Source organism: Python bivittatus, unplaced genomic scaffold (genome assembly GCF_059951505.1).
Source record: "Python bivittatus isolate LINGU-HERP-01145 unplaced genomic scaffold, Pbiv_v1 ctg000070_np1212, whole genome shotgun sequence".
Lineage (NCBI taxonomy): Eukaryota > Metazoa > Chordata > Lepidosauria > Squamata > Pythonidae > Python > Python bivittatus.
The window spans coordinates 14,832,718-14,845,207 of NW_028277034.1; the positions used below are offsets into that span (position 1 = coordinate 14,832,718).

General features: G+C 35.1%; 1 protein-coding gene across 1 annotated transcript in view; it reads left to right on the forward strand.

Moving 5' to 3' along the window:
• The window catches only part of SPOCK3 (SPARC (osteonectin), cwcv and kazal like domains proteoglycan 3), a 160,935-nt gene that overhangs the window by 51,354 nt on the left and 97,091 nt on the right, over positions 1 to 12,490 (forward strand). Inside the window, exon 3 of the mRNA XM_088132536.1 lies at positions 4,856 to 4,901. Within this exon, the coding sequence (XP_087988662.1) occupies positions 4,856 to 4,901 (46 nt within the window). The remainder of the gene's footprint in view (positions 1 to 4,855; positions 4,902 to 12,490) is intronic.

Here is a 12,490-nt window from a genome sequence, read left to right on the forward strand (position 1 = left end):
CTGACATATCCAACTCTCACTTGCATATAAAAACATAGAAAGATGCATGCTGTTACACACTGATATTTTTGTTGCTTTCAACAACCTTTCATCCCTCACAACCATATACTTTCTTTTTGATCGTCCCTAACATTTATCCATCCATTCTCCTTTCTTTTGTAAACATTCTATCAAGGTACACAAATTCATTACTTGCTCTATTTTTTTTTGCCATTTATTACAATCTTGCAAGAGTTACTTGATTTTTCCTTTCAGACACAATTATTTTAGACTTCAGTAGAATAGTTTTCAGTCCATATTCCTCATTCATTACAGATAATGTGGGTTTGCAGATGACAGTATGGCATAATCTGAATGCAAAACTGTATACACATTTTTGGCCCTAGCATGCCTCTGTCATCACCACTAGCATTTTCTGTACATTTATCCATAAATACATTCACCAACTAAGGGAACATTTCACATCCTGGCCTTGCTCCCTGTAAGGAGTTGAACAATTTGCTAAGCATTCTATTTATTCTGTTGCATCTTTATTCCCATTACACACCACTCTTATCTCATTCAGCAATCAATCTTTAATGCCTCCATATTCATAAAAATATTCCGTGATTCATGCCTATTCAGTTTTTCTCTATCAACAAATGTGCAGTCAACTTTTTTCATTCATGCATTTCTTAATGAGATGCTTAAGAACAAAAATCAAGTCTGCGCATCTGTTACTCAATATAAAACCAATATTGCATTTTACTAATTTTGTCATTGTTATCTCTTGTTTTTCTAATTTTTATAACTTTTGTAGCACTCTATAAAACAATGCTTTCACTATGTTCCACACACTTTTTACCCTCTTTTCTGTGTCTATTTTCTATTCATTCATTGGTAGATTAATCATCTTCTAATACTTTTTTTTATATAGGACACATACTTTCTCTTTCTGCAATGCAGTCTTTCTATTTTCACTTTACTTTATTTAACTTCTTTCCTTTTTTTCCAGATCCTCCCCCTCCTCCCCCAAGAGCCACTTGATCCTTCTGCAAATGCAAGGAAAATAAGTTTTTTTTTTCCTTACTACATACAAAAAGAAGAAAAAGAGAGGAACTAGTAATGGGGGGAAAATGCACACATTCATGTATTCTTATGTACTCAACCAGAATCCCTTAAGCCATGGTAAGCCCATTTAGAATTTTGAAACAGTTGAGGACAGTCATAAAATGCGAGCCATGGTGAGCATAGTGAAAACACTTTTATAGAAGGCAAACCAGTAAGGTCACCCCTCACCATACCTCACCCCTTACCTTTTCTTTTATTTGGGCAGTTTGAAGCAAAGCACTAGGCAATTGCCACCCATCAACCATATGAATATTTCTGGAATCTATGTTATGCCCAGAGGCACTGCTGGAAATGTTATTTTGTCCATTAAAAAAAATGGAACTAGGTTCATCTTAAGAAATAAATAGGTCTAAATTATGAAAGAGAATACAAATTCTGAGATAAAGCCAGAACAGTTTATCAGCAAAAACTCCAGACAGTGAATATTTTAACATTATTGTTAGTTCCTTTTCCATTCTTTTAGGGTCCATAGTCCTCCTTTCACATCCCTTAATTCTTTGGTGCTTGGTGACTTTTAGTGCATTATAGTTTTGTTTTGGGGAAATAAAATGAAATGTATGGATTTGAATGTTGCAAGCAAGAATGTGACTTTGCTCAGTTATCTCAATGGTATGCTATGGTGTGTGGTAGAAGTATATGGTATTTTGCAGTACATAACAGCACACTTAATTTCCGTAAAACTCACTACTACATATTAGAACTAAGCTAAGCATTCAGAAGAGTATTTAGCAAAGCAGACTGATGTGAGCAAAGTGCTTTTGAACTATTGAGGCAGCTGTATCTGGCAAAGGACTGGACAGCTGCTTTGAACGTTTTTTGAGGACATCTCCATAAGTATATGCATTTCTGCCTTTTTCATTGTACCTAGCAAGTGTTTTTACTTGTATTGTACTTAGCAAGTGTTGCCAAGAAGCAACAGTTAGAACCGGTCATGGAACAACCGATTGGTCCAAAATAGGGAAAGGTGTACGACAAGGCTGTATACTGTCACCCTGCTTATTTAACCTATATGCAGAGTACATCATGAGAAATGCCAGGCTGGAAGAATCACAAGCCGGAATTAAGATTGCAGGGAGAATCATCAACAACCTCAGATATGCGGACGATACCACCCTAATGGCAGAAAGTGAAGAAGAACTAAAGAGCCTCTTGATGAGGGTGAAAGAGGAGAGTGCAAAAGCTGGCTTGAAACTCAACATTAAAAAAACTAAGATCATGGCATCTGGACCCATCAATTCCTGGCAAATAGAAGGGGTAGAAATGGAAGCAGTAACAGACTTCATTTATTTGGGCTCCAAGATCACCGCAGACGGAGACTGCAGCCATGAAATTAAAAGACGCTTGCTCCTTGGGAGGAAAGCTATGGCAAGCCTAGATAGCATATTAAAAAGCAGAGACGTCACCTTGCCGACAAAGATCCGCATAGTCAAAGCTATGGTTTTTCCAGTAGTAATGTATGGCTGTGAGAGCTGGACCATAAAAAAGGCCGAGCGCCGAAGAATTGATGCCTTTGAACTGTGGTGCTGGAGAAGACTCTTAAGAGTTCCCTGGACTGCTAGGAGGTCAAACCAGTCAATCTTAAAGGAAATCAACCCTGATTGCTCATTGGAAGGATCGATAATGAAGCTCAAGCTCAGATATTTTGGCCACCTAATGCGAAGAGAGATCTCTTTGGAGAAGACCCTGATGCTGGGAAAGATTGAAGGCAAAAGGAGAAGAGGACGGCAGAGGATGAGATGGTTAGATAGCATCACTGAAGCAATGAGCATGAAACTGAGCAAACTCAGGGAGGCAGTGAAGGACAGGAAGGCCTGGCGCAATATGGTTCATGGGGTCACGAAGAGTCGGACACGACTTAACGACTAAACAACAACAAAAGCAAGTGTTTTCAGATGTGAGTCATTAGATAACAGAAAGATACAGTCTATCTGATCTATGTCTACATTACCTACAGATAGATAGATAGATAGATAGATAGATAGATAGATAGATAGATAGATAGATAGATAGATAGATATAAAATTTCCTTTTAACAGACTAGCAATTTCATATTCCATTTAAATGCAATTTCACTTATATAGTTGCTGAATCTAGACTTTCAGCCGATATGCTTTTAAAAAGAATGTTGGTGTACCTTAACTTATACGTAGGGACATAGGTATTAATTACTTGGAATATTATAAAGTCTATTAGAAGCACCCATCTGAGGCTTAAGCAGTTTATTTCAGTCAAGTTTCTGGGGTAGGTGTTGAACTCTCTCTCTAAGCTGAGATGACTATAACATGGGAAATCCCTGTAACAGTATGCGTGCATTTTCTTCAAGCAACTTTCTGCGTATTCATAGGAAATATCCATATCTTCATTTTATGAGGAATGGATATATTCCAAATCATCGGATCCATTGTGCCTTCCAGAATAGCATCTGTGTGGAAGAAATAATCTTTTCATAGTTAACAATAGATAGCAGTTATCAGTATGGTTTTAAATGTTAAGCTGCAATGTTCATGCATATTTAGCTGAACACTGAACGATTGCTTAAATATGTGCACAGTGCCTCCAAGTTATTTGGCAGTACCCGTCAGTTCTGGGTGTTGCTTTCCAAAGTGTAGGAATATCAGGGAACTGTACTTATTTCTACAATTCCTTAAGTAATCCCATAAATAAAGTATTTACGATTTGAAAGACTAATTATTGTAGGATAGTTCAGAACAGTACATAGAAGAATAATTCAGTTGATAAACAGATTGGATTGATATCTGTGGGACTGCCTTCTCCCATTGTCTGTGCTCCCAGATCTAGCAGAGAAGGCATGCTCCGGGTCTCTTCGATCAATGTCATCTTGTTGAACCTCAGAGTTGTGCCTTTTCAGAGGCAGCATCTGCTCTGTGGAACAGCATCTATCTGGAGATCAGGATGGGCTCAACCCTGCTAGCCTTTTGCAAGGTGCTGAAGACCTGGCTGTTAACCCAGGTGTTTAGGTCAGGAGGTTAGGTGAGATCTGCTGCTGTTGATGTGTTTCTCTATCAGTGGGGCTGTTGTTTTATCCTTGGGCACCAGAGGTTATATAGTTTTTGTGTTTTAATCCTAGTATGCTGTCCAGAGTCACCATTGTGATCTGGTGGCTATATAAATCAATAAATAATAAATTATACAGATGAAGCCCACTAAAATTAATGGCATTTATCTTAACCGTATCTGATTTGTTTTTGTTTTCCCCTGAGCAGTGAAAAGAAATTTGAAACTTAGCTCTGTAAACAGTAAGCTTTGAAAGCAGTAGTATAGTGAAGATGTACAAGCAACTTGATCTACTACTGATGGTTTGATATTTGGCTTTGAAATTTCATTATTGCAAGAAGTTTTCCAGCCATACCATTTAAGCACTTTTTACAAGGTAATTTCTGTTAAAGCAACAGACTGAATGGTTGATAATGATTTAGAAATGGAATACAAGGTTTGGAAACTATTTAAATATAATTACTCAATGAAAATCTTAGATATTTTGCAGATACTTTATTCATCTGGTTTATGGATTAACTGTTTATTTTTTCAATTTTTCACTAGCAAAGATCTGTTTTCTGGAATTAGTGAGTCCATATGATAATTATATCTTTTCTTTGTTTTTTGCTGCGCACCATTTGCAGGAAGTTGAGGTTTGTACATATTTCTATGCATTTCTGTCTTTCCCCATTCATCTATTTGCACTCTTTCCCCCATTCTAAGCACATGTTTTCTTTTTTTGCTGCAGGATGATTATTTTCGTACATGGAGTCCACTTAAATCCTTTGATCAAGGTAAGAAGTTATCCTTGTACAAATAAAAAAAGGATGCTTTTAACGTTATTTATTTCTATAATGGTGGGTAAAAAAGAGAAGGTTGTTTTCAAGTTATCTTTTCAGTTGTTCTCCTTGTACCTACTTTTTACAAAGTGAATTAAAACAAGTCTAAGTTTTATGTGTCTTATTATTTAAGATAATGCAGTAATTACAAAAAGTCAAGAAAGTGATAGCATGTTAAATTAGAATAATGTTCGTTCCCAGGAGAATTCTCCCCATGACTCTGATATATTGGTTGTATACTTTCCATCTTAAATGGCAAGTACTCCATGTTTATTTTTCCTGATAACCGTATCAGTGAAACTGTCACAGTAAATGATTTTTAAGGTATAAAGTGAAAGCATTTCATCATTCAATTTGTATCACAGTAAAACTTGCCATTTCCTCCCTTCTCTCCTGAGGACTGAGTATCACATGAGATTACTTGAATGTAGCAAAAATTTATCAGATGATTCTTTATACTTCTAATACCAGTTGTATAAAATTGTATCTTAGGAGACTGATGAGATGATTTTTAAAAATGCTATTTGTACAACAGCCATTTTTATTTCCTTTTCAAATGTGATCTAGATCTCTTTTTTATTGTTATCCCCAGAACTGATATCAGAAATAATAGCTGAAAATGGGTTCTTCATATATTACCAAGGACGTTAGCGGCTTTGAGTGCATAAGTGTGATTTATTCATTATAACTGCAATATAGATGGAGAAAGGTTAATCATTACATTCCTGAGCCTGATCAACCTTATTTTGCAACTGCTATTACACACACACACAGACACAGACCCCCCCCCCCCAGTTTGACAATTCATTTCTCTAAAATGTAATTTTGCCCTGTTATTAATGTTGAATTGATTGAAGAGCATTATTACAAAGCAGCTGACCTTATTTTTTATTTCCACAGTACCTGCAACAGCCCCCATTTATGTTTGATACCACTCCTATAATATTTCCAGTCTATATGGCATTGGGTGTGGTAGTCCAAAAAACCTGGAGGGCTCCAGGTTGGAGAGGCTGTTCACCTGTTTCTGATAATTATAATTCAACCAAAACAAGAATCTGGAAATCTAAAAGAGAACAGAGGCAAAGTATAAGTGGAACTAATATAATTAACAGTAAAAGATAGCTGTACTGTATAAATTTGGTCTCTTGTGAAGTGGTAATAGAAGAAAACATAACTATCTTGTTCAAAAAGGAACTGGATATGAAGTATACATTTAAATTCTGATTCTAGTTTTGAATTTTGTTTGATTCACAGAATAAAAAAAATTACATTTACAGTCCTGTAGCCAATTAAACCATACTTCATTGGGAACTATTGAGTTTTCAAAGACAGCTATTATGGATTAAAATACCAATAATTAATATTACAAAAATGTGTAATAACTTTCTCTGATGCTAAATGTCACACTATTATAATAAAACACTACTGAACTTACTTAGTTAAACAATTCTCATTTTAAAAATCAGTAGTGAATATATTTTTAATGCTATATTTGCTGTATGATGAATAAATACATAACCTGTCAGTTAGGAATGCTACTTAGAAATGACATGCTTACAATCAGCCTTGTATGTATAGTTTTTAATAAACATATTGTATAGATTTTGCTGGATGATGAAGACAGAGATCTGAATCGCATTTGATATTCTAATTTCAGAAATGGGCATCCTCTATTGTATGTTTGGACCCTGTACTTCTAGATGCATTCTGAAATTTGCATAACATTTACTAGACAATTAAATTACATTCTTTATCTCAGTATTTCATTTTAATAACATGACTAAATGCAGTATCCAGGCTTCAGCATTTTTCCATTCTCCTTTTATTTGGCATCTAGTTTGATGAAGAGCTTAAGTGAATTTGAAAACTAGCAAACAATTCTATTTTGTTTTATTTTTATTTTTCGCTGGCACAATAAAGTAATTTCTCTAATGGGAATTTTGGATTTTTTTCTGATTAGCAGTAAAGCTGTCCTTGGTTTTTCAACCTCTTTCTTTAATACTTATACTGTAGCATATATATTTATTACAATATACACCCAAAATGTTTGAGGATCGATACATACAGAAAATACTTCAATTTTTAAGATTAATTCTAAAAAGACATTAAAATGATTTGGATTTTTTTGCTACCTTCCCTTCTTACTGTACTTACTTTTTTTTCGCTAGAAACCTCCTGCAATAAATGGAAAATAAAACCCAAGTCTAGACTGTTAGATAAAAACTCAGTGTAGAATAAACTGAATTTCTGTTTATATGCTTTGATACTATGTATCAAAGGACAGTTATTTCAAAATTCATATGGCTCAATTCTGTTTAATAAATATGTATAACATTAGCTTAGATAATATCTTCTTAGAACTAGTTTTATTTGTATGCTGTTTCTGAGTTGGAAGACATTGGTTGGATTATATGGAAGATGGATACAACATTTATTAGTTGTTAGCACATATTGTCTTATGTTTTCTGAAATTTTCTGAGTTTTTATGGAGAACTTTATTAAATGAAGTGATTGTGCGAAGTCATTGAAGACATCCTTATAATCTGAAGGATGCTTTTTCTTCTCCAGTAATAAAACGGGTTAAAAGTGAGATATTTCCATTTAATACTGTTTGGTTTTACAGGAAGCATATAGCTTGCCTAAGCATTCAATAGCTTACTTTTCTTGAGGTGTTTATCAATTTAATTTATTAATTTGGATTTAACATAATTAAATCATAATTTTACTTGTCAACAATTTAGATTATGTATTAACAGAGCAAATGAGTTATCTGTATTAAAGTTTTTTACACTTTATTTTTTGCATAAGTTTTTCTTATGATTAAGTCTAAAATATATTTTGGTTGATGACAGGTTAGTGATTGCTTTTAGATTGGAAGGTCCATAGCTCAGTGTCAGAACAGATGATTTGCCCAGAAAAGGTTCCAGGTTTAGTTTTGATAGGGTGGAAAAGGACTTCTAAATGAAACTTTGCAGAGTTGCTAGCTAAATGGACTTGATCAGTGTCATCTTCATGTGCATTTTTAACTGAAATATTAATTTTATGGTTTTTCCTTTCCTAAACAAGGAACTTGGAAATCAGAATTTCTAATCATACTTCATATTTGATATGAATAGTGGAATGAAAATATTTTTATGCAACTATTAAAATTATAACATTTTTATGAGCGTGTTTGAAGACTATACTTCCAAATGTTTTTCTTTAAAAAACTCAGTTAATCATAATTCCAAAATTATGACAGTATATTCTTCATTTATCAAATAAATTTGTTTAGTTTCTAAAACTATATGTCTATAGTATAGTTTTAGTTATATGTTATAACTAAAGCACTATGAACTTTCTACTTTAGCATGAGAATACAGCTATTTACTATGAAGCAATATAGTGTAGCAAAATTAACTCAGAACAGGTTAGAGATGGTTTGATTTTTTCCTGGTTACATTGAACTTACAATTGTATTGACAATTCAAACTCAATTTAATACATATAACCTTTATAGTTTTTTTTAGGTAAAGAAAAATCTTCCCCATTTCCTACAAGATGAACAGATTTGTTTCTATCCCATCTTGTTAGAAATTGGTTATTAGTCTCAAACAATCAGATATTTTAAACTATAACTCTTCCATCCTGTTAATCTCAAGCCATTGGTTATGCTGGCTAGTTAGAATTTCAGCCTGTGTGTTAGGTTTATTTTCTTGTAAGTACTAGCATAAGCAGTGTTTTAAAACACTGATCTCTTACATGTTCATGACTGATGCCCTGGATAAAGAAATGGACAATGCATGCTGGCACAGTCCTAGATATACCCCTTAATTTCTCTGATACTATTTCATTCAGTTGGGATTCCTGAAATGGAACTGTAATTGTGGCCTGACGGCCCAACCTCTATCATCAGGCTCCTGCAAACAGAGAGACAGTGACTCCAAGAAAGCAAAACATCTCCTGAGGCTCAGATTCCTAAGGCTACTGCAACTCCTGTTCCTTGACTCATTCCAACTCAAACTATCTGTAGTCAGAATCAGCCACTTCACCAGGAGAAGACAAGGAAGAAGGGGAGCTCTTGAATGTCTGTCTCTTTCCTGTCTCTATACCGCTGCTGCCATGCTCTGCCTGCCTCTCTTCATCAGTCTGGTGGCTTGGTCTAATTTGGGCTGACCTGGTCAACTTGTGTTTGTAAAACAGCAGCAGCAGCAGCAACAACAACAAAACTTTCCATCACTGTGGGAAGGTTTCTAATAAGAAAGCAAATAGTCCTGGGACTTAACTCCATGGGCTATGACCTGTACTGTTGATGAGGAGCAATAGCTTCCAGTACTTCTAGTGCAGGGTTCAACATGAATTACTCAGTTGTGAATGTGAGAAAGGGAGGAGAGACCTTACAGGTTAGAGCCTGAAACAGAAGTCAGGAACATGCAGGTTCAGTGCTAATTGGAAGCAAACATGGCTACTCCAGTATGATTTTAAAATAGGCAAAGTTTATTGCAGCATTTGCTCTCAGCCAATGAAATGAATGCTTCTCTTTCAAAAACTTCAAGAGATGGGGATGCGCAGGAAGGCTTTTTTAACTGGAAGAAAATGCTAGGGAAGTTAGGACCTGTCAGCATTCTAACTTCCCATGCGCTGCTGGGGTTAAACATTTTTCAGGTGGTAAACAGAAGTAAATGCAAGAGGCTAGAACAGTACTGCTAGCCATCTTATCGTCATTTCAGTATCTAGCCTATCAGTGCATTGCTATCCATGGCCATCTGGAGGAAGAGTTCAACCTTAGGGAGCTCTTACTGTGGCATCCTACAGCTGAAATCATGGCTGAATTGTACAAATTACCAGTGGGTTTCACTTGCTACAGTAAATGAGATACTTGTGATTGTAGCTCACAATATTCTACATGTTGCTCAGAGAGATTGAGATACAGTCATTATGGATGAGGCTACAGATATGAACATGATGGAACAGGTTTCACGTTCCTTTCATATTGCTATCTCTGCTGAGGATTTTTAAAATTAAATGTGACAAAACTGCAAACTCTTTGCTTGCCCTTTTGAAAAATGTTCTCTGCCATTTTAACCTTCCTCTCAGTGGGTACTGTGGCCAGTGCTAAGATGGAACATCTAATATTGCTGCATGCATGAGTGGATTATGGGCTTTTGTGAATGAAGAGACGCCACAAGCACTATATTTCACTACAAAGCACATGTTGTTAGCCTAGTGGTACAAGATATATCAGGAAACAATAGTATGTGCAGACATTTTCTAAGATAATTTATTGACCTGATCAACATAGTCTCACTAAAACATTTTGCCCAGTTTAAAGATTTTCAACAAGTACAAGATAACATCAACCTGAAACTATTTTGCTCTGCATGGTGGACTTTAAGTGCAGCTTCCCTATAGTCAAAGGTCTGCAGTCACAGAGCTGATTGGATTTCCTGAATACCTCATTGGATTGCTCCTTGTTCTATCTTGGACAAAAGCAAGTGTACGTGTACAGAAGTTTGCTACATGCTAAACATTGAAATGCTACTTTTGTTTAGCTGATTAGGCTCCCTAAACTCATATTTACAGTAAACTAACACATAAGTCCATAAAGCAAACCTTGTTTTAGCTTCTGCCAAGGAAAATGCAAAGCAGCAGCAGAACAACTTTCAATTATTCTAGGCAAAGACTCACAGAACATTTGCAATTAGGGAGTCCAAGTCTTCCTAGGAACAAAATAGTTCCTCGATGCATTATTCTGAGTGTGAGTCCTACCTGTTTGAATCTCCTAAGAAATTCTAGCCCCCCCTCCCACACACACTTGTGACATTGTTGATAAAACTGAAATCTTTGATAGGACAGGGGAGTAACATATATAATGCACAGTTTTACAGAACTGATTTGGATGCTTGGGGACTGGAATTTTTTTATGCTAATGGATACTGCCAAGGAACACAATATAAAATGTTCAGCTCTTCAAGTAATGGCTGATCTTTAAAGTGGCAAAAGAGAAACCACCTCTGACAGTTATTGCCCGAATGGATTAATCTGATAAAAATAGCCCTGTTCATTTCCATAACATGCTTCTATACTCTAACTCTTTATGGGATAAAGAAATTTCTATGGTCAAACTTGGGCCAAGCCACACTCAGTAATGTGGGTCTTCAGCATGAACTTAAGTCTTGCAAGACATTGAAAGGGTTGTAACCAACACTTTCATTCAGACAGCACTAATTTAACAAAATACTGTAAGTGCAATGCAGACACTCAAGATTTCATTCAGATACTGTGTTCCTCTATACTTCATGGAGCACTAAATTGACTAAAACTCCATTTCTCTTATTGTATGTCAGTAATGCAGTCCATCCCTGTCCTCACATCCTCCTAGAAATTAACAAGTTTACAGCCAGGTGAGGAGGTTGGGGAGAATGTGGGCTAGGCAGGCATGGACTTTGCTCAGTTTGAAGCCCTCATGCATTCAGCTGAATACCTGAATAGAGCTCGATTTATACATTTGTTCTATATTTATAGAAGAAATATTTTATACCACAAAATAAATCCTGAGATTTCATTTCAATTTGATCTTAATGGTTTTAATTTAATTTGTAATTAGATGTTAATATAGTGTGTAATGAATATTATGAATGCAATCAATGCTTCATATATAAATGGTATGGATATGCAGATATGTATCTTTAACTTTATCCACAACTAAATAGGCTAATACTATTGTGAAGCCAGATAAATATATGTTTGTGCAATTAAGGAAAAGTAATCAAAAATCCAGCTGATAATAACTGAAGATTTTTTCTGCTCCCTTACTAACCTTGCAACACAGACATATGCACAGATACACTGCTTGTTGTAATTTAAACCTTCTAGCTACATAAAACTACTATGTAACTCAGGAAAATGTCTTTAGAATTTAACAAATAATTTATCCATGTGTATTATAATTTTGAAGTCTGAACAATTTTAAATGCAATTTGTAAATGTATACAAAACTATATTGTTTAAATTAGCTTTCTCCAGTTTGGTGTGTTTCAAAACTGTTGTATTGCTTGTCCTGCATTTTCCAGCAATCAAGGATGGAGGTTATAGGAGTTGCAAATTTGAAAGATGCAAATGGTGGTAGAGAGAGAGAGACTGGAAAATGATTTATAACTCAGTCTTTACATCTTGGTTAGATCTAGTCAAATGATTGTGCTAACCCTATATAGTATTACTGGAAATTATAATAGAAATCTCAATCTTCCCAAAGTTCTTTATGGTGAATTATGAGCAATGTATTTAAAGCACCATAAAATCATAACATGCTTTTTGTCAGAAATTGCACATGGTTAATACTTTTCTGTAGTTAGTACTACTGAATTTCTTTACAGGAATACTCTACTACGTGGAGAAGATTAAATATGATTATGGCTACTAAAAAATACGCCTGGATATAACTTCCCATGAATACTAAATAGTTTACACATAGCTTTGTATACATAATTAATTGCTTAAACTGTTACCTTCATAAGATGCATCCAGGTAAACTAGTATGCTATTTGTCTATCTTTAGGTAAAAG